We start from the raw sequence: 23,206 nt of genomic DNA, 5'->3' as shown, positions 1-23,206 counted from the left end.
ATTTAATTTAGGCTGGCCTTGAACTCTTGATTCTCCTGCCTCAGTCTCTTGAACGTTGTTGGGTTTACAGGCATGTATCACCACAACTGATGTTTCCTCTTGTATCTTTTTAAGTTTAAGATGATCCTCAAACAAGAGCTCACTGCTTAAAACTTCTCTGCCTTACATGTCTGTCTTATCTTTGGTTCTGCCTTCTCACACCACTGGAGGAAGAACAAAGGCTGTGCCTGCCTTTTCTTCTCCTGACCTGTGATTTCTTTCTTTCTTTTTTTAACATTTTATTATCTCTTTTTATTAACAACTTCCATGATTATTAAAAAAAATCCCATGATAATACCCTCCCTCCTCCCACTTTCCCCTTTAAAACTCCATTCTCCATCATATCCCCCCCCCCAATCAGTCTCTCTTTTATTTTGATATCATGATCTTTTCCTCCTGTTATGATGGTCCTGTGTAGGTAGTGTCAGGCACTGTGAGGTCATGGATATCCAGGCCATTTTGTGTCTGGAGGGAGCACATTGTAAGGAGTCCTACCCTTCCTTTGGCTCTTTCATTCTTTCTGCCTCCTCTTCTGCAATAGACGCTGAGCCTTGGAAGGTGTGATAGAGATATTGCAGTGTTAAGCACACCTCTGTTACTTCTTCTCAGCACCATGGTGCTTTCTGAGTCATCCCAAGGTGACCTATGGTTTCTTAACTTCTTTATTCTTACTTTCCTAAGATGGTGCTGAGCATGTCTACATCATTGTAGTTAAAGATTAAATGAGTTCGTAGTTGGGGAGCATTGTATGTTGGGCATGTAGTACTCAACAAATATTTTTTCATAGTGTTGTTTCCTCCACTTTCTTCACGATTCTCCCTATTCTTTTTGATGTTTTCTTTTGGTGCTGGGCATTGAAATCACAACCTCGTGTGTGTCTTCCCTTGAGCTACACATGCTACATCTGTCTTGTCCTGTCCTGCCCTATTCTGTCCTGTCCTTTTCCATTTCTTTCCTCTTTCCTTTCTTTTCTTTTTTTTGAGGCAGGGTCTCACTGTAGCCCAGATTGACCTGTAATACCTTCTGTAGCCCCAGGCTGGCCTCAAACTCACAGCAAGCTGGGATTAAAGGCATGCATCACCAGACCACCATTCTGATTTTACTTGTGTGGGCAGGTGACAAGTTTTCCTCACTCTCTGAAGCTTTTGCACAGTAGTGTGATGCCAAAGACCTGGATGATGTTTATTTATTTTTTAATTAAAACTAAAGATTTTAATGTTGTGGCACACACTTTTAATCCCACCAGTTGGGAGGCAGAGATAGGAGGATCTCTATACGTTCAAGGCCAGCTTGGACTACAGTGAGATCCTTACTCAAAAGAAAAAAATAATGAAAAGCTGGGGGTGGTTGCACACACCTTAAACCCAGCACTCGGGAGGCAGAGGTAGGAGGGTTGTCAGGAGTTCAAGGCCACCCTGAGACTACATAGTGAATTCCAGGTCAGCCTGAGCTACAGTGAAACCCTACCTCGAACAAACAAAAACAAAACAAAACAAAATAAAACAAGCTCCCAAAAACTGTGAAGGTGGGGTTGGGAGTGTAACTTAGTAGTAGAACATCTGCCTAGCAGTTATAAAGCCCTGGTTCCAATCCCAGCATCACAGATGAATGTAACAGAAGGCAGAGGGCTCTCTGGAGGGAGAGTCAGTGAGATTGGCTTTGTTCTCTTGAACAATAGTTTGAACCATTTGCCTTCTAGGAGGAAGAGCCATGCGAGAGCACCAGTGAGGATGATTTTGGTACTGATGACCACCTGAGCCCAAGTTCTGTGGTTGATGTTGAGGATCTTGGTGACATCATGAATCACATGAGGAAAGAGAAGGTACTGTTTTTGGGAAATACTGGTGTGGGATCCTCTAGCCAGTTAACTTTTGACCTTTACAATTTTGTCTCAGTGTAGTCCTGAGTTCACAATTAGGCATTTTAATTTCTCTAGTTCCTATTTTGAGGTTGTATAATTTCTCTCCCCATATTTACATGAGCTTTGTTAAATTCTTCCCCCTTGGAGCTGGGTGTGGGATGGCTCATGTGTACAATCCCAGAGGCTGAGGTGGGAGGATCACCGTAGCTAATTCAAGGGTAGCCTAGGCTGCATAGTAAGATCCAGTCAGTCTGGGCTAGAGTGATACTCTGCCTCAAAAAACTAAAGCAACAACAAGAAATTGAACAAACAAAACATTCTTCCTTCTTGGTCTGATTTTGTAAACAGGCTTTCTGGAGGATAAGCAGACTTTTAGGCAGGAACTGAGGGGAGGGTAGATGTCTGCAGAGGTGGTGTTCGGGACTGTGGAAGAACTGAGGGGAGGGTAGATGTCTGCAGAGGTGGTGTTCAGCACTGTGGAGGAACTGAGGGGAGGGTAGATGTCTGCAGAGGTGGTGTTCAGGACTGTGGAGGGACTGAGGGGAGGGTAGATGTCTGCAGAGGTGGTATTCGGGACTGTGGAGGAACTGAGGGGAGGGTAGATGTCTGCAGAGGTGGTGTTCAGCACTGTGGAGGAACTGAGGGGAGGGTAGATGCCTGCAGAGGTGGTATTCGGGACTGTGGAGGAACTGAGGGGAGGGTAGATGTCTGCAGAGGTGGTGTTCAGCACTGTGGAGGAACTGAGGGGAGGGTAGATGTCTGCAGAGGTGGTGTTCAGCACTGTGGAGGAACTGAGGGGAGGGTAGATGTCTGCAGAGGTGGTGTTCAGCACTGTGGAGGAGCTGAGGGGAGGGTAGATGCCTGCAGAGGTGGTGTTCAGGACTATGGAGGAACTGAGGGGAGGGTAGATGTCTGCAGAGGTGGTGTTCGGGACTGTGGAGGGACTGAGGGGAGGGTAGATGTCTGCAGAGGTGGTGTTCAGGACTATGGAGGAACTGAGGGGAGGGTAGATGTCTGCAGAGGTGGTGTTCAGCACTGTGGAGGGTGGACAGCACAGGAGGACTTGTGGAGTCAGGTCTTGTACAGGCCTGTCATTCCAGCTACCTGCCTGGGAGGCTAAGACAAAGAGGATCAGAAATTCAAGGCCTTCCTGGGCAACATAATGAGCATCTGTCTCAGAATAAAAATAGTCTAATATACTTTTATGAAAATGTGTTTGTACAATTTATCACTGTGTTCATGAATATACACCTCCAAAAAACCAGCCAAACCAACTCCCGAAACAATAGTAGCAACAGCAAAACCCCCAGGTGTTGTTCAGTCCTGTAATCCCAGCACTTCGGAGGCAGAGACCGTAAGATCAGGAATTTAGGGCCAGCCTGGACTACATAATACTCTGTCTTAAAAAAAAAATAAAATCAAAAAATGAAAAGAGCTTAGATTACCGTTGGTAACATTGGGTTAGCTTTAGCAGAGGGGCAGCTAGGCCTGTGGGCGATGTGATTAACATGGCCTCTAGGACACTTAGAAGTATTGGTCTGGAACAAGAACATGGAATGTACATTGTGGTAGCATTTTATGCAGACTCTAGTTATCTAAAGTTGAAATGATACATAATGTCAAAATATAAAGTCTCACTGTTAAATATAGAGCTTGGAAAGTGAGAATTCACTAAACTGAAAATATATTGTCCATCAGCATTGCAGTAAAAAAGAATTAGAGGGCTGGAGAGATGGCTTAGCGGTTAAACGCTTGCCTGTGAAGCCTAAGGACCCAGGTTCGAGGCTCGGTTCCCCAGGTCCCACGTTAGCCAGATGCACAAGGGGGTGCACGCGTCTGGAGTTCGATTGCAGAGGCTGGAAGCCCTGGCGCGCCCATTCTCTCTCTCTCCGTCTATCTGTCCTTCTCTCTGTGTCTGTCGCTCTCAAATAAAAAAAAAAAAAAAAAAAAAAAAAAAAAAAAAGAGAACTTGGGAAACCAGTAATAAAACCTATAGGCATTTGACTGAAAGAATTAGTTAAGCAGCAGTTACAGTAGTGATAGCCTTTGTCTTTCTTTCTTTTTTGTTTTTTCCAGGTAGGGTCTTACTCTAGCCCAGGCTGACCTGGAATTCACTATGGAGTCTCAAGGTGGCCTTGAACTCACGGTGATCCTCCTACCTCTGCCTCCTGAGTGTTGGGATTAAAGGCATGTGCCACCACAGCCGGCTGCCTTTGTCTTTTTTTTGAAGCAAGACAGGCTGGCCTAGAACTTGTCATGTAGCTGAGGCTGCCCTTGAACTGCTCCTCCTGCCTGTGCTTCCCAAATGCTGGGATTACGGGCATGTGTCATTACTCTTGGCTAAGATGTCAGCTCTTTTAAATTATATGTGCCAGTTACTTTCTCATTGCTAGGGCAGAATGCCCAACCAGAGGTGATTTAGGAAGCGTTTATTTTGGCTTATGGTTCCAGAGGATAATCCATCATGAGAGGACAAATGACAGGAGCAGGAAGCTGGCATGACATCATCACACCAACAGGTAGGAAGTAGAACAGAAAGAGGGGCTGGGTTGTATACCTCCAGGCTTACCTCCAGTGATACACTTCTCCAGCAAGGCTCTCTCTCTCCTAAAGGTTTCCCAAGCAGTGTCCCCAGCTGGGGATTAAGTATTCGGATGCATGAGTCTGTGGGGAGACATCTTACATTTAAACCACCACAATATAAATTTAATACAAATCCAGTAAAAGTTTCCAGTAAGGTTTCTGATTTTTCTTCTTCTTCTAGCTGTGTCTATTCATATGGAAAAGCAAGTGTGAGAGTCGACAAACCTTGACAAAAGTAGTTGTCACAACCCTACCAGACAGATACCATGAGGCACCTGTAACTAACACACTGGTATTGGCTCATGATGACATAGAAGGTGCTTTTCAGCAGAGTGAAATGTCAGGAATACATGGGAATTTAACATGTGGTAAAGACAGACTCTCAAGGCTGAGGCAGGAGGGACTTAACAAGAAGATTTAGGTCTGGAGAGATGGCTTAGTGGTTAAGGCACTTGCCTATGAAGCTTGAAGATGTTAAGTTCTATTCCCCAGTACCCACGTAAGCCAGATGCACATGGTGGCTCATGCATCTGGAGTTTATTTGCAGTGACTGGAGGCCCTGGCATGCTTATTCTCTCTTTCTCTCCCTAATAAATAAATAAATTAATAAAAAAGTGTCAAAATTATATTTTTTAAAAAAGAAGAATTAGATGTATTTAATTTGGTTCCTTTAGGTAGGAGTCACACTAGCTCAGGCTGAGCTGGAATTCATTCTGTACCTCAGGCTGGGCTCCTGATTTAGGTGATTCTTATACCTCAATCTCTGAGTATTTGGATTGTAGGAACAAGCCTCCCTATCTGACATGAATGGGTTAAATGTTTTACGTGGCTGTGTGCAAAATCAAAAGACAAAGGGTAAGATAGAAAATATTTGCTCTTTAAGCAGAGGGTTACACTAGATAGTCTTAGAATTTTAGGAGAAAGAGGCTAAAAACTTGATACAAAAAAAGTGAGGCTGGGTGTGGTAGCACTTGGGAAGCAGAGGTAGGAGGAGTGTCATGAATTTGAGGTCAGCCTGTGACTACATAGTGAACTCCAGGTCAGCTTGGACTAGAGCAAGATTGTACTTAAAAAAAAAAAAAAAAAAAAAATTAAAAATTGGGTAAGGGACTGAGGAGATGGTTTAGCAGTTATCAGTTAAAAAGTGCTTTCTTGCAAGCCTACTAATGCGAGTTTGATCTTCCCCAGTACCTACATAAAGCTGGCTGCAAAGTGGTTCATGCATCTGTGATCCCAATGCATCTAAAACCTTGGAGGTAGGCAGACCCAGGAGAATCCAGGCTCATAAGCCAACTAGACTGGCGTTTGCAGTGACAAGAGACTCTTTCTCAAAGGTGAAAGATGAGCATGGACACTCGAGATTGTTTTCTGGCTTCCATATACACACATCGTGACACATACACACACACGCAAGTAGACACATAAAATAATTTACAAACTTTGTAAATACTGGGTGAAGCACATGGATAGAGTACTGTCAGAAGGCCAAAAAATAGAGTAGCCCTAGTCTGAGACTTTAAAAATGTTTTGAAAACACAACATTTTTTTTAGGTTATACTTTTTCCAAATTGATCAATCTTGCTCAAAATAAATGTGATCTGCTGGGCGTGGTAGCATATGCCTTTAATCCCAGCACCTGGGAGGCAGAGGTAGGAGGATTGCCATGAGTTCAAGGCCACCCTGAGACTACATAGTGAATTCCAGGTCAGCCTTGGCTAAAGTGAGACTCTACCTCGAAAAGCCAAAACAACAACAAAAATAAATAAATTAATTTTGTGGCTTTTTAGTGAAACTGTCTGGAAATGAAGTACCTAATTTAAGAAATCTAGGCTAGGTGTGGTGGTACATGCTTTAATCCCAGCATTCAGGAGGCAGAGTAGGAGGATTGTGAGTTCAAGTCCAGCCTGAGACTATATAGTGAATTCCAAATAAGCCTGGGCTAGAGTGAGACTTTACCTCACCAAAAAAAAAAAAAAAAAAAAAAAAAAAAAAGAGAATTCTGGGGCTGAAGAGATGGGTCAGTGGTTAAGGTGTTTGCCTGTAAACCATAACCACCTGGGTTCAGTTTCCCAGAACCCACAGAAAAGCCAGATGTACAAAGTGGTGCATGCATTTGGAGTTTGTTTGCAGCCATTTTCTGTGCCTGTCTATCTCTCTATTAATTTCTGCTTACAAATAAAAAGAATTCTGGAATTTTCACCTGGCTACACCTTATAGCTTTATAGTGGGATAATTGGAACATTTTTCCTTTGCACTTCCATCTCATGGACAGTAGAGGTCACTGGAGAATGCACTAATGAAAATACTGACTTTTTTTTTTTTTTTTTTTTTTTTTTTGGTTTTTCGAGGTAGTGTCTCACTCTGGTCCAGGCTGACCTGGAATTAACTCTGTAGTCTCAGGGTGGCCTTGAACTCACGGCGATCCTCCTACCTCTGCCTCCCGAGTGCTGGGATTAAAGGCGTGCGCCACCACGCCCGGCTTCTGACTTGTTTTTAACAAAATGATTTTGGACTTTTATGAGGTGTAAATTGACAGTTTGTGATATTTTAGCTTTATCATAAAAATGATTAGGTGGGGGAATGTATATTTGTTCCAACTTTAATGAAACCTGAAAATACATCACCAGTTTTTAATTTTTAATTTTATGCATGTATATATTTAGTGTAGTGTGATAGTCAAGAGTGAACCTCAGGGGTCATTGTGTTTACTAGATAAGTTCCTCTCCTACCATCCTCCCTTTTCCTGCTCCCAACCTTTGTTTTGAGACAGGGCCTCTCACTGTAGCTCAGGCTGACTTGGAACTCACAATGACCCTGCTACACCGCAGTGGGTTTGACTGAATAGCATGTGTAGGGAGAGGTAGCACTTGTGGGCAATGATGTAGGTCCAGCATTAGGAGAAGTTACGGGGAACAATCTCACTCAGCCTCAGCAGTGACCCAGAGGTATCTGCATTTGGGCCCACTTACCATTCCATAGGCAGACAGCAGAGGGCCAGAGCTGTTAAGTGGCTTGTCTGGAGTCAGGTGGCCAGGTGTGGTGGTTTGATTCAGGTGTACTCCATAAACTTAGGTGTTCTGTCTGCTGGGTTCCCAGCTTGGGAATTAATGCCTGCTGGAGGCAGTGTATTGTTGGAGACTGGCTTATGTATGTTATGGCCAGTGTCCCCTTGCCAGTGTTTGGCACACTCTCCTGTTGCTATTGTCCACCTTATGTTGGCCAGGGGGTGATGTCCACCCTCTGCTCATGCTATTGTTTTCCTTGCCATCGTGGAGTTTCCCCTCAAGCCTGTAAGCCAAAATAAACCTGTTTTTCCCACAAGCTGCTCTTAGTTGGGTGATTTCTACCAGCATGTGAACCTGACTGCAATACCAGAGTGCAGGGTTCAAGCTGGACTTCACCTCTGTGGGTTGCTTCCCTGTGCTGTCCCCCAAAGGGCAAAGGATTCATACCCAGTATGGAAGATGTAGAATTTAGAGAACAAAGAAGCAAGAAGAACCTTGATATGTGTTTGGAGTAACATAGCTGGGCCTTTTTTTTCTTTATTATTTACTTACTTGAGAGAGAGAGAGAGAGAGAGGGAGGGAGGGAGGGAGGGAGGAAGGGAGGGAGGGAGGGAGGGGAAGAGGAAGAGGAAGAGGAAGAGGGAGGGAGGGAGAGAGAGAATGGGTATGCCAGGGTCTTCAGCCACTGCAAACAAACTCCAGACTCATGTACCCCCTTGTACATCTGGCTTACATGTGTCTTGGGGAATCAAAATGAGTTTCTTTGGCTTTGTAGGCAAATGCCTTAACTGCTAAGCCATCTTTCCAGTCCTCCTCCTCTTTTTTTTAAGGTAGGTAGTTAGTTAGCTAGGGATTAGCCCACAGAAACATGAATGCCACCTTGCTTGCCCTGGCAGGACTAGAACTCCCATCTAATCCAGTCTCACCCAAGATGGCTGCCAGCAACAACTCCTCAGAAGCAGTTTCCTGCTTCTTACTTAGCACACGTGTGGGCTGGCCCTTCCTGAGTACAGCCCCTTGAGTCTACCTACCAGTCAAGTCTCTCTCTTACACACCTGAGTGTGATGATGAAGCACATTCTAATTGGATGATTGGCCCATATAAATAGCCTTAAGCAATGCGTATGAGCTCTCTTGGTGCCTGTTGGCCCCTTTTGTAAGCTCCTGACTCCTCTGACCCTTTGGCTTGACTCCCTGTGTCAGGGGGATCTCCTTGATCTCTGTTCTACCTTTCCAGCCATGCTGGGAAAGGGTAGGATTTCTTCTCTGGGTGCTTTCCTGCTTTGTTTGGGTGCTTTCCTGCTTTTCTTTCCATGTATGTGTGCCCAGACCTTTCCTTTTCTTTTCTTTTCTTTTCTTTTCTTTTTTTTTTGGTTTTTCAAGGTAGGGTTTTAAACTCTAACTCAGGCTGACCTGGAATTTACTATGTAGTCATAGTCTCCGGGTGGCCTCGAACTCATGAACTCATGGTGGTCCTTCTACCTCTGCCTCCCAAGTGCTGGGATTAAAAGCATGCACCACCATGCCTGGCTCAGGCTTTTCTTTATGTGAAGGAGATTTTCTGTCTCTCCTCCCTTTCCCAGTTTGTCTGGGAAAGAATTTCTTTTGGCTTAGACTTTCTTGCTTGCCTTCTTTCTTTCTTTATTTTTACTTATTTACTTGAGAGAGAGAAAAAGAGAGAGAGGGTGGGGGGTGGGTGTGTATGGGTATACCAGGGCCTCTTGCCACTGCAAGTGAACTGCAGAAACATTTGCTACTTTGTTTATCTGGTTTTTACATGGGTCGTGCAGAATTGAACCCAGGCTGTCAGGCTTTGCAAGCAAGTGCCTTTAACCACTGAGCCACCTCTCCATCCCTTGCCTTCCTTCTTGATACTAATTCTCCTTAAAATAAATCTCACAATTTACCCTTCTCTTAGTCTGTGTTTTCAATTCTCTAATAACTTGGACAAGTACCAAAGTTGTGGTCTGTAGGCCTGGGGTCTCTTGCATCTTTATGTACATCTAATCCCTCCTTGGACTTCAACTCCTGAATTAACCTGACACTTCTGTATCTTTCCTATTGTGATTGTAAATTTAATGCTGATCACTGTTTCCTTCTGCATTAAGTAAATGCCACTAAATTCTCCCCAGCAGGCTGTGCTCTGCTGGAGTGGACACAGTGACCTCAGTGCCATTTGTTTTGGAAATAAATGGCAGTGCTTGATCACCAGAGAAGTATTCAGTGCTCAGCTCTGTAAATTAGAGAAAGATCGCAGTGCCTCATCCTGATTATAAAGCCACATTGGTATTACAGTAGGATGACATGACGCTGGTCCACAATTTAAGACAGGGTGTTTAATTCATCCAGCAACAAAAGGTGATGTGTCTCTGCCCAGTGCACCACCTTTAAACCACCCGGACCAGCCCATTGTGCACTTGGGAGCACTTAGCAGTGCAGGAGCAGTTCTGAGTTATTTTCTAAAGTCAGGTTATCTTAGAATCATGGTGTCATGCAAGCTCTTGACATGCCTGGTCAAACTTTTTGTACAAGTTCAAAAGATACCCTCGTACCCACTGTGTGCAAAAAGCTTTGAGTCATGATAAAAACTAGTCACTTTAGGGGTTGGAGAGATGGCTTAGCAGTTAAGCGCTTGCCTGTGAAGGCTAAGGACTCTGGTTCGAGGCTCGATTCCCCAGGACCCACGTTAGCCAGATGCACAAGGGGGCGCACGCATCTGGAGTTCGTTTGCAGTGGCTGGAAGCCCTGCCGTGCCCTCTCTCTCTCTCTCTCTCTCTCTCTCTCTCTCTCTGCCTCTTTCTCTGTCGCTCTCAAATAAATAAATAAAAGTAAACAAATAAAAAATAATAGTCACTTTAAAATTGAGCTGTAACAAGTGAGTAGTAGGGATACATTTATTAAAGAAATAGGGTCCTGAGGACATAGGGTTAAATTGTTAAAGTAAAACATAAATAAAATTATATATGAAGGGGCTGAGAGTGGTGCTCATTGGGTAGAACACTTGCCTAGCATGCACAAACATGAAGCCCTGGGCTTGATTCCCTGCATTACATAAGCCAGATGTGGTGGTGTACATCTGTAAACCAAGTACTCAGGGAGTGAAGGCGGGAAGAGCAAAAGTTCAAGTTCATGCTTGGCTACATAGCAGCTTCAGTGTTCACGGTCAGCCTGGGCTACATGAGACCCTGTCTCAAAACAGCCAGCCAGCCACCCAACCAGCAACCATGAAAGTAGGAAGAGGGCTGGTTAGGAAGAAGGGGTTTAGTGGGAGTAAGGGGATAAGAAAGAGTAATGGGGATGAAATACAATTAAAATGTGTTTCATACATATATAACATCAAAAAGAAAATAAAAATATAAAACATATTTGAAGAATACTTTGTAAATTTTTAAAAACATTTAAAAACATTTTATTTTGAGAGAGTGAGAGTGAAAGACAGAAAGGGGCAGATAGAATGAGCATGTCAGGGCCTTTAGCTTTTGTAGATGAACTCCAGATGCATGTGCTACCTTGTGCATCTGGCTTATGTGGGTACTCGAGGATCAAACCTGGGTCCTTTGGCTTTGTAGGCAAGTGCCTTAGTCGCTAATCCATCTCTCCAACCCCCTAAAATTTTTTTTTTTTTTTTTTTCGAGGTAGGGTCTCACTCTGGTCCAGGCTGACCTGGAATTAACTCTGTAATCCTAAGGTGGCCTTGAACTCATGGTGATCCTTCTACCTCTGCCTCCTGAGTGCTGGGATTAAAGGCATGCGCCACCACGCCTGGCCTAAAATTTTTTTTTGAGACTGACTTGCACTGTTACCTAGCCTGTCCTTGAACTTTTGATCCTCCTGCCTCAGCCTCCCAAGTGCTGGGATTACAGATGTGCAGCACCAACAGGTTTTTCATGTTGGAAATTGCCAGAACTAGAGTCAGTACTTCACCGAGTGGATCTGTTTTTCTGGAGTTAGAAATAGTTGTGTGGTTGTGCTAAAGCATTTACTCAGCCAACACATACTGAACCCTCAGTTTGTGCTGGCTTGGCTCCAGGCCCAGGCAGGTTGTCTGTGTAGAGAACTGAGCTCTAGAGAAACTGGGGGTGTGTGTTCTTGGTGTTGTGTATGAATTGATAAGATGGGGATCACCTTATGGTAAGCAGGAGACATGTAGAAAGACTTTATTCCAGAAGAAATGAAGCTTTGAGAATGGGAGGATTGTTTGTTGTAGAACATCCCTTTGGCAGAGAATCAAATTCAGTGACATTGCCTCTTACAATTGACTTTTTTTTCCTCTCTATTCCTTTCCCACCATGATGGATTTGGGCCTTGTTATAGGCCCAAAGCTATGGAGTCAAGTAGCCATGAACTGAAACCTCTATAAATGTGAGCCACATTAACCTCTCCTCCTTTAAAGCTGATTTACTCCAGGTATTTTGTCACAGCAAGTGAAAACTGACTAACACACCCTCCTAGGAAATGAAGTAGAAATGACATGCTATCTATGAAAAATTTAAGGAGTAAGAAATGTTCACCCATCCACCTCATACTGTGGAAGATTGACAGGCTAACTCAAGATGAGTTGGCATGGTGTATTAGTTGCTTTTCTCATTGCTATGCTCAAATACCTGACAGAAAGCAGTGTAAGGGAGGAAAGCTTCTTTTGGCTTAGAGTTGAGGAGTCAAGTCCATCATAAAGGACAATGCATGGAGGTGGAATCAGCTCCTGGCTACGGTGGGAGGCCACTTCTCACATCTTGTGGATTAGGAAGCAGAGAAAGGGGAATGCAATGCTTCCTTTTTTTTTTTTTTTTTTTTTTTTTGGCAGTCTCTCATGTAGCCCAGGCTGGCTTTGAACTCAATTCTCTTACCTCATTTTCTCCAAATTCATGGTCCTCCTGCTTCTACCTCCCAGGTGGTAGGATTATAGATGTGTGCCTGGCTGCCTTAAAGTTTTTTTTTTTTTTAAACAAATCACTTTAAAAATTATTTTTATTTATTTATCTGAGTGAGGGAAAGAGGCAGAGAGAGAAATAGAGAGAAAGAGAGAGTGAGAGAGAGAGAGAGGGAGAGAGAATGGTTATGCCAGGGCCTTCAGCCACTGCAAATGAACTTCAGACACATGCACCACCTTGTGCGGCTGGCTTACATGGGTCCTGGGGAATTGAACCGAGGTCCATTGGCTTCACAGGCAAGTGCCTTAACTGCTAAACCATCTCTCCAGCCCAACAAATCTTTTTTTTTTTTTTTTTTTCATGTGGTTTTTACCTGTAGCAAAATTGGATTACACTGTGTTTTCTGGGATGTTGGTATGAAAATAAATTAGGTACTATTTTGTTATAATCTTAAAAAAGAAAAAAAAATTATTACAACACTCTTCCACTAGTTACAAGATCCATACAGTCTTGTCAGTGTATGTGGATGTTTGTGTGTGTGTGAAAGTATGAATGTGTGTGTGCCATGGCACATGTGTGGAGGTCAGAGGACAACCTCCAGGTGTCGGTCCTTACTTTGAGGCATGGTCACGTGTTGACTGCTCTGTTCTCCAGGGTGACTGGCCTGTGAGTTTCCAGGGATTCATTTGTCTCTGCTTCTCATCTTACCATAGGCATGCTGGGATTACAGGTGTGTGCTACTGTGTTCACATTTATGTGGTTCTGACTGAGGGTGTGAACTCTGATTGTCATGCTGGTACAGTGAGTGCTTTCTCCATCTCTCCAGACCCTCCCAAGATAGGGTCTTGTGTAGCCCAGGCTATTCTTGAACTGCTATGTAACTGAGCATAAGTTGAACTCTGGATCTTCCTGCCTTTACCTCTAGAGCATTAGGATGGCGGGCATGCACTACCAAGTGCACTTGCCAGTGGCGTTGTGGATGGATAGAATCATTGTATTGCAGGTTTAAGCTAGAACTCTGTTACTTGTCGTATAATGGGGTAAACAGGAGAGAGCTGGGGCTTTCACTTATTTTTATGTGGAGCATTTAATAGCTATGAATAAATACCTTAGAATGTAGATCTGCATGGTGTTTCATGGTGTATTCTATCCAGAGACAGCCATAGCATTTGCATTTGGGAGAATAGATTTAGAATGTGAATGGTGGGCTGGAGAGATGGTTTAGCGCTTAAGGCACTTGCCTGTGAAGCCTAAGGACCCATGTTTGACTCCCCAGATCTCATGTAAGCCAGATGCACAAGGTGACACGTGACTAAGGTCATGCGTGCATACAACGGCGTGCATCGTGTCTGGAGTTCAGTCAGTGGCTGGAGGCCCTGGCGTACCAATTCTCTCTCTTGCTCCCTCTCTCTCTCATTAAAAAATAAAAAAATAGAATGTGAGTGGTGCCAAAATTCCCGGCATCTGTTGAGAAATGAAGTTGGCACTGTGTGGGAGAGAAGATGGAGCAGTATGGTAGGGAAGAAGTGGTCAGTGTGTGTCCGAGTGCATGGTACCTATTATGTCCTCTACAAGTGGAGCTGGAAGGGCAACACTCATATGTTGTAACTGCTCATTTGTCTAGTGATAGAACGTGGATGGTGTTACTGGATTCATCTTATAGGGGCCAGAAGTTTCTATTGAGTATCAAAAGAGGGTGTTTGTGCAGCCCTCCCACCGTGGCCAGAGGCCACTGTCATGAGCTAAGTCCAGTTGTGATTTATATGAACTCTGGGGCTGGCAAATGAGCTAGCGATGTTCTCTGGTGACTGCTGTATCCTGTCAGTTTTTGCGTGGTTAGTAGAGGGGTCTCAGTGACTTGCTGGAATCACTCCTTCGGCATTTCAAGTGCTCTTGCGGTTGAGCTGAGTTCATTTTCTTCCACCAGCTTATTTCCAAGTATACTCCTTTGCTTTGAGTGCTCACTTAGAGTTTTTGTTTTGAATTTGAAACAGGGTCTCATGTACCCCTTGTATGTAGCCAGGGATGATCTTGAACTCTTAATTCTTTTGCCTTCACCTTCCAAGTGCTGGGATTACAGGCATGCATCACCAGGCCCAGTTTATGATATCAGTGCTGGGGATTGAGCCCAGGGATTCATATATGCTAGGCTCGCGCCATACCAACTAAGCCACATCCCCAGCTCAGATTTTTAAGCCAAAGTATTTTTTTCTTCTGTCTCAGAATAGTTTAATAAAATAATAACTGGAGTCTTTTAACTCCTACAAAATTCCTAGCTTTAAATTACTTTTATTATTGATAAGAACAAGTGACTAATGTTTGTTTATACAGTTTTATTTCAGTTCCATCTGGAAATGTGTGGTTATAAACACTAGTTAACAGGCAGCTTTCTCATTAGCTTTGCATTGTGAGTATATTTAGCCATTTGGAGGACAGAGCTTAGCTGCAGGTTACTTTTCTCATATGGTGCATCTGAACCAAAGTGCCCTTTCTCAGCCTTTTTTTTTTTTTTTTCAGAGCAAGTAACAGAGAAGGTGGGGAAATTAACCTCAAAGTGCATTGCTTTGCTTTCTGTGGGTGTACTGATTTTACATTCCTTCTTCCCTCCTTCTCTTCTTCCCTCGTTTAATCTCATGTATCCCAGGTGTGTCTACATGTGTGCGTGCGTGCGTGTGTGTGTGTGTGTGTGTGTGTGTATACATGTGCACATGCATGAACATACCCTATAGAGGCCAGAGGTCAACGTGAAGGGTTTTTCTCAGTTGTTCTCTATCTTACTCTGAGACAGTCACTCACTGAACCTACAGCTCACCATCTATGTCACTACACTAGCTAGCCAGTCAGTCCCAGGGATTCCTTGTCTCTACCTCCCCAGAGCTGGGGACCCAGGTTCAGGTCTTCATGCTTGTATGGCAAGCACTTTACCACTGAGCCATCTCCCCAGCACCCATTCTTCCTTTTTGACATGGTCTCATTATGTAGCCCAAGCTGTCCTTGAATTTCTCCATTCTTTTGCCTCAGTTTTGTGACATCACAGTGAGCTATTTTAAAAATCTTCATCTTAGGGGCTGGAGGGATGGCTCAGCAGTTAGAGGTATTTACTTGTAAAGCATTACATCTTGGGTTCAATTCCCCAGTGTCCATGTAAAGCCAGATGCACAAAGTGGTGCATGTGTCAGGAGGTCATTTGCAGTGGCAGCAAGTCCTGATACACCCGTTTTTCTCCCCACCTCCTTTTTTTTTTTTCTCTCTCTCCAAATAAATAAAGTAAAATAAAAATCTTCATTTTACCTGGGCACAGTGGTGAATGCCTTTAGTCCTAGCACTTGTGAGGTCAAGGTAGGAGGATTGCTGTGAATTAGAGGCCAGCCTGGGCCTAAAGTGAGTTCCAGGTCAGCCTGGTCTGGAGTAAGACCCTTGAAAAATCAAACAAACAAACAAAAAAATCCTTATCTTTTTAAAACTCTTATTATGGGGAGCTTGGAATATTCACACAAGTAAATTGAGTGGTAGAGTGTAGCCCAGACTTTTGAGACATCAAACCATGCACCAGCCTCCCTCACCCACCCTTCATGTATCCATCCCTTTTTGCTTTAGCTTGAAGCAGAGGTCAAACATTATATCATATGTGAGGTGTTCTTATTTCAGAGGAAAGGCATTGCATAGTCTACTCACCAGCTCAGTGGACTGGTGTCTAGACGTAGGAAAGAGGCATACTGAAGGTCGTCTGGGGCTTGGTGGTGAGGCTGCCACAGTACGTCATCTTGGATTTCTGCAGTTCTTAGTAAGCCTTGGTGTATGTCCCCTGTAGAACAGTACAGGCTTTTTCCTGAAGTTAAGACTTCTCTGTTGTCTTCCAAAGAGATGTAGAGATAACTTAAACATGTATTACGTGTGTGTGTGTGTGTGTGTGTGTGTGTGATATGGGATGTAAAAAGAGAGGAAGAAAGTAGTGAGAGGTGAATGAGGGCCACCTTGTAATATATATTTACAGTGAATACAAGACTACTGTGATGCAAGGGCTTGTGACAGCAATCAATGCCAAAGTGAATAAATACACTGATCTTATATTATACTCCATATTGCTTTGCTTTGCTTCTTTCCCTTACCAAGACTGAGGATTGAACCCAGGCTCTTGTGCATACTGAGTAAATGTGCTACCACTGAGCTGTAGTTTTACCCCCCCCATTTCTTTTCCATTAAAAAATATTATTTATTTGAGAGATAGATAGCTAGATAAAGAGAATGGGTGCTCCAGGGCTTCTGTTCACTGCAGACTACACAAGATGTCTGTGCCACTTTGTGTGTTTGATTTTATGTGAGTACTGGGGAATCAAACTTGGACCAGCTAGCTTGCAAGCAAGCATTGCTAGCCACTGAACTCTCTCTCCAGCCCAGATTTCTTAAATATGTTTTTTCTGTCACTGAAGGGGTATTTTCCCTATGGGACTATTGGGGTGTTGAGTGATAAGTAGTGGAGATGGAATGACTTGTCTCTGAGAAACGGTCACTGGGCAGCTTATAAAGCACTGTTTTCACTTGTCTTTGAGGTTTACGGGAGTAATTAGTAACAGGATATATAGTATTGAGAATTGAACTCAGGGCTTCATGCATACCAGGCAGACTCTCTACCACTGAGTTAAAGGCCCAGCCCTTGATTGTTTTGAAACAAGATTATGTTTTGTAGACCAGGCTAGCCTTGAATTCTTGATTCTTCTGCCTCAGCCTCCTCAGTAGGATTACAGGTATGTGTGCCATTACGCTCAGGTAGGAACTACAACTTACTGAAAGATTCCAGTTATTATTTTATTAAACTATTTATAGAAGAAGAAGTACTTTGGTTTAGAAAAACATCACTGAATATTCTACTTTCATTTTTTCATATGAGGAAAGTAAAATTCAGAGAAAATCAGTTACTGTCTACCAGTGCTTAGATTGTTGCTAGACAAGTGAGCTGTTGATTTAGTTTGGTGGATACATGTGTTTCCATGGTCACTGAATTATTTAATGACCACCGTGTCTTTAGATCATTGTCTCACTGAAAATCTGGTCCCTTTGCAGAGTGCTATGTCTAGGCTGTACTTTGCTGTCAGCTTTTTCCTTCTCGCAAGGTGTTTTTAGTTATTGTGATGGTCTTTTTCCTTGCTCATTACCAATTCTGTCTTTTATTTTCCAAATTTTATACAGAGAGAAAATGATCAGGACGAGAAAGCTAGTGTGTTAAGGAATACGGAAAAGAATGAAGACAACAAAGGACGAGCTATGATAACTCCTGCTCTCCGAGAAGCCCTGACTAAGCAAGGTGAGCTCCTGCAAGGACTGTCACATTGCCACACTCTTGTTCACCCTAGATTCATGCTGAGAGTGGAAATGTAAAATAGCATTGCCAAAGGAAAGAAAGCTAAAGTTTCTCTAGCTAATGTTGCTGTGTGCATCAGTCAGGCATGACTACGTTGCTGTGATCAGTTACCTGCAAAAAGTAGCTTTAGGGAGGTGTGATGGTTTCTGCTTATTGTCAACTTGACAGGGCCTAGAATCACCTGTGAGGGATTACTTCATTCAGGTAGTCTCTGGGCGTGCCAAAATTAATTGAGGCAGGACAATGCATCCTGAATGTGGGCAGCATCTGGGCTGAATAAAAAGGTGGGAGCTGGTTAAGAACCAGCATCACTTCCTTCTGCTTCCTCACTTTTGGACTGAATGGTGACATTTGTCTCAAGCACCTTCCACAATGGACACATGCCCTGGAACTGTAAGGTGAAGTTAGCCCTTTCTCCCCTAAATTGATTTTTGTCATGTATTTTGTCTCAGTAACAAGACAGGTAAATAACAAAGGAAGAAACATGTGTTTGTTGTAGAAATTCTCTGGAAAGATCACTCCAACGCCAGCATGAGTGAAAGTAGAGGAGTTTATTTTCCAGGGGCCAAAGAGCTTGAGGTTGCCCTCCAAAGAAGCTCTGGCCCCAAGCTGAGATTTAATTTCCATTTTATAGTTTTCATAGCCAAGGAGAGGGTTAAGTGCCAAACAAGATGTGGCAATTTGCATATCAATCATTTCTATAGTCAGGCCACCCTAACAATGAACTCCATTTTACTTGGTTGTAGCCTAAACTATCTTTCCTTATTGCCCCTTTGGGCCCTTTCTAGACAGTTCCTCCTTTGAGATTTTTCCATCTGCTGACCAAGATAAGTTTGAGCTCCTCAGCGGTTCAGTTCAATTTTTAGCTTCTTTTCTACCATGTGTTTAGCTCACAGGGTCAAAGGGTTTGGTCCTTGGTCGCTTGGTTCCATGTTAATAGACCTGTAGTGAGGCAGAACCTCATGGCTGCGAGATTGCATGCAGACACTGTTCACCTCATAGTAACTAAGGAAGAAGAGTGGAGCTGCTCACATCATGGCAGACAGGAAGCAGAGAGTGGGAGACAGGAAGAAGCCAAGGCAAGATCCAGCCACACTCCCAGTTACGTACTTCCTCCATCTAGACCCCACCTTCCACAGTCCCACCACCTCCCAAACTCTTTCAAATCTGAAATCAACTAACCTAACTTAGAAAATCCCTTACGGAAAAATCCAAAGACTTTTTTTCCATGTTGATTCTAAATCCTACCTAGCAAGTTAACAATTGAGATTAATGATCACAGCTGGTATCATGTGTCTTAATGCAGGCTTTTTCTTTTTTTTCATGTTTTCCAGGCATTCACTTTGCATATTTAAAAAAATCACGTATGTCTCTTAACTTTTTTTTTAGTTCTCTGAATGTAAACTAGGATTTTTTCACTTTATTTATTAATTAATTTATTTTTTCTGAGGTAGTGTCTAGCTCAGGCTGACCTGGAATTTACTACGTAGTCTCATGGTGGCCTCAAGCTCATGGTGATCCTCCTGCCTCTGCCTCCTGAGTGCTGGGATTAAAGGTGTGTGTAACTTTGGCTGGAAATTTTTTTTTTCTTGTTTTTTAAATATTGTATTATTTATTTGAGAGAGAATGGGGGGTTGGGGGGAGATAGAGAGAGAGAATGGACACACTAGGGCTTCTAGCCATTGCAAACAAATTCCAGATGCCTGTGTCACCTTATGTATCTCGGGAACATGGGTACTGGGGAATCAAACCTGTGTCCTTAGGCTTCACAGGCAAGTACTTTAACCATCAAGTCATCTCTCCAGCCCTTGATTCTTCACTTTTTAATTTTATTTTATATATATAACAGGTTGTACTCTTTTATCCCCCTGTCCCTGCTCTTGGTACCCTAGGGGCTCTCCTTACTGGGGTTATAGTATTCACTGTGGGGTCATGAAGACCTTAGTCAGTCCCTTGGGGTAGCAGGGGCACTGTGCCTCAGGATATTCTTAATCACTCTGTGGCTCTTACAATCTTTTCACCCCCTCTTCCACAATGTTTCCTGAACCATGGGAGGCCTTTTGGCAGTCTGATTGAATATTGGGTTCTCTATAGCCTCTGGATTTCTGCTTTGCTGGGTTTTGATTGATCACTGTGTGTCTGTCACTATCACCCTGGGGCTGGTTGTTAGGCTAAACAGTAAGAACAATGTTCATGTCACCATTTTCTGTGCAGTTTCTCCTGGGCCCTGGGCAGTGTGGTAGAGGTAGCACATCTTGTGGTGGACAGTTGGCTAGCTTCCTGTCTTATTGATGGGATCGTGGTTCTCATCCATTTTCTTTGTCATCTGTAAAACAAAGTAGATTCTTTTTTTTTTTTTTGGTTTTTCGAGGTAGGGTCTCACTCTAGCCCAGGCTGGCCTGGAATTCAGTATGGAGTCTCAAGGTGGCCTCGAACTCACAACGATCTTCCTACCTCTGCCTCCCAAGGGCTGGGATTAAAGGCGTGTGCCACCACGCCTGGCCAAAGTAGATTCTTTTTAATGTTGTTTTTTTTTTTTTTTTTTTTTTTTTTTTTTTAATTTGAGAGTGACAGAGAGAGAGAGAGAGAGAGAGAGAGAGAGAGAGAGAGAGAGAGAGAGAGAATGGGCGTGCCAGGGCCTCCAGCCACTGCAAACAAACTCCAGACGCGTGCGCCCCCTTGTGCATCTGGCTAACCTGGGTCCTGGGGAATCGAGCCTCGAACCGGGGTCCTTAGGCTTCACAGGCAAGCACTTAACCGCTAAGCCATCTCTCCAGCCCAGATTCTTTAACTAAGAGTGAGAGCAGCTGGGTTAAAGTGGGTATTCAAAGTTATTTGAGAGATTATTTTTTGGTATGCAAGCCCACTCTTGTTCTCCAGAGAGCAGTAGAGTTTTCTGTCTGAAGTCTGAATTTCCTGACCATGGGATTCTGACTTGGTTTTCAGTACCAGATATGGGTTCTCTCCCACTGAGCGGTCCTCATGTCCAATTAGAGAGCAGTTGGTTACCCGTAGAGGCTGTGTGCCACTTTTGCACAAGTGTGTCCTTCTTGTCCTGCTGGTTGGTTTTGTAGTTTACAGGGTTCCCTGCTTCAGCGGCTCTCACAGGGCTTTCCAGCACTGAGGGTTAGCCAAGAGGGAGCTAGTTTCCCTTTCGGTTCCAGCATTGATATTCTGATGTCTTGTGACCACCACAGCCTATGATGTCTTTAGCAATATCTCTTAACTTCTTGAGCCTATAAGATACAGTTAAAACTTGTGTGTCTTCATATGCTGATGTTTGGGTCATTTCTAAGTCAGTTTGGGTTGACTGATTACTTCTCCCACGAAGGGTCATGTTTTCCTGCGTGTTTGTATGCTTTTACTTGCATATTGTCTTTAATTGGCTGGCAAGCCCAATTACACTTCATTAGTTGCTGGATATTTTTGTATAAACATACTTATGAACATATTTTTGAACATTTTTTGGAACACATACAGGTTATTTGGAAAGAGTTGGACTTTTGAAACTCATGACTTGCATGACGAGACCAGAGGCAGCTCATAGGGCTAATTAGATATTCCTCATTGTCGAGGCAAAACTACTCCTATGTACTCTACCCAAGACCCTGTGCATCTTGAGCTCTCAGATTGCTGTACATGCAAGGCAAACATACTTGTTCTTCTTTTTGGATATTAAAAAAAAAATTTTATTTATTTATTTCAGAGAGAGATATAGAAATAGGCAGGTAGAGAGAGAGTGAGAGAGAATGGGCGTACCAGAGCCTCCAACCACTGCAAATGAACTCTCGACGCATGCACCCCCTTGTGCATCTGGCTTATGTGGGTCCTGGGGAATTGAACCTGGGTCCTTTGGCTTTGCAGGCAAATGCCTTAGCCGCTAAGCCATCTCTCCAGCCTCCTTTTTTTCAGCTATTTTAGTAGTACTTTTTCTCCACGTGGCTGCACAAAAATATCTGACAAAAGCCATGTAAGGAAAGAAGGGTGTATTCTGACTCCTAGTTTGAGGTATTATCCATTGTGGCAGGAGGGCATGGTGCGGGAGCATGAGGCCACTGGTCCCATTGTGTCTGCAGTCAGGAGGCAGAGAGATGAATGCTGGTTCTCAGCTCACTTTCTTCTTTATTCAGTGGGTGGCACTGCCCACACCTAAGGTGTTTCTTCCCTCCTTGGTTCAACTTTTCTGGAAACGATCTCATAAGTATGTCCAGAGGTGTTTTTCCCTGGGGAGTCTAAGTCCAGTCAAGTTGACAGTGAAGATTAGGCATCACAGGCATTCTCTCATATGTGCCCTAATAAAGACTCAGTCATATACCTGCTTGGAACCTCTGCAGCCTTCTGAGTGTGTGCAACTTTCTTCTCTTTTTCACTCAGTTCTTCAAACCTTAGAGCCACCGAGTCTCCCCCTCAACACAGCCCACACATTCACAGCTTCATTTCCTCCATTCAACAAATCCATTGCTGTGTAGCCCAGGCTGGCTGTGAACAAGATTCTCCTGCCTCAGCCTCTAGTGTGTAAGTGAAGTTTTCTTCACATTTCTTTTATTTGGGTTTTGACTTGTTGCTTGGCTCTGCAGTGGTGCCTTAGAACTGTTCAGGACAGAATGCAGGGGAATTGCCTGGGTTCACTCTATTTGTTTCCTTCTCTGGGGTTACTGTCCCTTCTGACATGGTACTTCATGTCCTGAGAATTGTTATTTCAGATGTTTTTCCCACTTTTTGGTGCATTAGGTGGAATAACAAAACTTGTTCTATCTTGGCTGGAAAAAGAGCTCTGCACCGTGATTTTCAGCAGCTGTGTAACTGTTGGCTTGTCTTGGCATTGTATTGTGGCCAACAACAGATGTTACTGCCCTGTTCTGTGCAGGTACTGTTTTCACACCTAAATGCCCAAGTTTACAAAACTCTATCTTTGGAGAGATTTAAAAAACAGATAAAATAAAGCATGATTTCTTTCCCTTTTCCTTTCCTTTCTTTTATTTTCCTGAGATGGTCTCATGTTGCCCAGGCTGGCCTTGAATTTGCTGATGATGACCTTGAACCTCTGATTCTCCTACCTCTACCTTCCACGTGCTGGGATTTAGATGTGTTTATCTGTGCCACCTTCTTTTGTGCTTTTGGGGACAAGGTCTCACTCTGTAGCCCAGGCTAGCCTTGATCTTGTAACAGTCCTCCTGTCTCAGGCTCTTAAGTACTGGGATTATAGGCATTAAACACCACACCTGGCTTACTTTGTGATTTCTATGCTAGCTGTACCAGCAACTTAACACAGGAATCCAAGAGAAGACCTGGAATTTTCTCTGGCACCCTTAAATGCTTATTTTGTGCCCTAGACTGCTTCTTTGGTTGGGTTGAGTTCCTTGTCTGAGAGTATAAGCAGGGCCTTGCTTATTTTCACGTAAGATGCTTACATCAGTGTAGAAGACGATAAAAGGCAGAGCTCTGTAAGTGAGCCTCTAGAGACTTGTAACCCTTGGTGGCATCAGTCC

At 43.5% G+C, this 23,206-nt stretch overlaps 1 protein-coding gene across 1 annotated transcript in view; it reads left to right on the top strand.

Annotated features, from left to right (window-relative positions):
- LOC101618217 (S-adenosyl-L-methionine-dependent tRNA 4-demethylwyosine synthase TYW1) overlaps nucleotides 1-23,206 on the top strand; it is a 156,685-nt gene that overhangs the window by 16,194 nt on the left and 117,285 nt on the right. The window contains exons 7-8 of the mRNA XM_045144060.1: nucleotides 1,739-1,861; nucleotides 17,546-17,660. Coding sequence (XP_044999995.1) covers nucleotides 1,739-1,861; nucleotides 17,546-17,660 — 238 coding nt within the window. The remainder of the gene's footprint in view (nucleotides 1-1,738; nucleotides 1,862-17,545; nucleotides 17,661-23,206) is intronic.

The sequence above is a fragment of the Jaculus jaculus genome, chromosome 2, assembly GCF_020740685.1.
Source record: "Jaculus jaculus isolate mJacJac1 chromosome 2, mJacJac1.mat.Y.cur, whole genome shotgun sequence".
Lineage (NCBI taxonomy): Eukaryota > Metazoa > Chordata > Mammalia > Rodentia > Dipodidae > Jaculus > Jaculus jaculus.
The sequence above is the reverse complement of the archived record's forward strand: the minus strand, read 5'-3'. Positions and strand labels throughout refer to the sequence as shown.